Source organism: Myotis davidii, unplaced genomic scaffold (genome assembly GCF_000327345.1).
Source record: "Myotis davidii unplaced genomic scaffold, ASM32734v1 scaffold496, whole genome shotgun sequence".
In the NCBI taxonomy this organism is placed as follows: domain Eukaryota; kingdom Metazoa; phylum Chordata; class Mammalia; order Chiroptera; family Vespertilionidae; genus Myotis; species Myotis davidii.
In genome coordinates, this window is record NW_006289398.1 from 7707744 (window position 1) to 7708103 (window position 360).

General features: G+C 58.9%; 1 protein-coding gene across 1 annotated transcript in view; it reads left to right on the forward strand.

The window, feature by feature from the left end:
- The window catches only part of MAP3K1 (mitogen-activated protein kinase kinase kinase 1, E3 ubiquitin protein ligase), a 26334-nt gene that overhangs the window by 5900 nt on the left and 20074 nt on the right, over window positions 1–360 (forward strand). Inside the window, exons 7-8 of the mRNA XM_006761819.2 lie at window positions 147–228; window positions 313–358. Coding sequence (XP_006761882.1) covers window positions 147–228; window positions 313–358 — 128 coding nt within the window. The remainder of the gene's footprint in view (window positions 1–146; window positions 229–312; window positions 359–360) is intronic.

A 360-nucleotide genomic window follows, 5' to 3' on the forward strand; every position in this document is an offset into this window, starting at 1 on the left:
CACGTCGCAGCCGTGCGATCGCTGATGACGTGGCACTTCCTCTGCTCTGCTGCTTTCGGGTCGGTGCTGCGTCCGAGGTTCCCTGTGACCCAGTACTGGCCCCTGTGCACAATCATGACGAATAATGCGGTTTATCCTCTTCCCAGGGGCAGAGGAATGTCGAAGGAACAGGGAGCCTCTGATCTGTCCCCTCTGCAGGTCCAAGTGGCGGTCCCACGATTTCTACAGGTGAGTCCGGGGAACAGCTGCAGGATCCCCGCGTGTTAGTGCATCTGTCGGTTATCGTTAGCAAGTTGTTGCTTTTTCACTTAGTCACGAGCTGTCAAGCCCCGCGGATTCCCCGTCCTCCCTGCGGGCGGC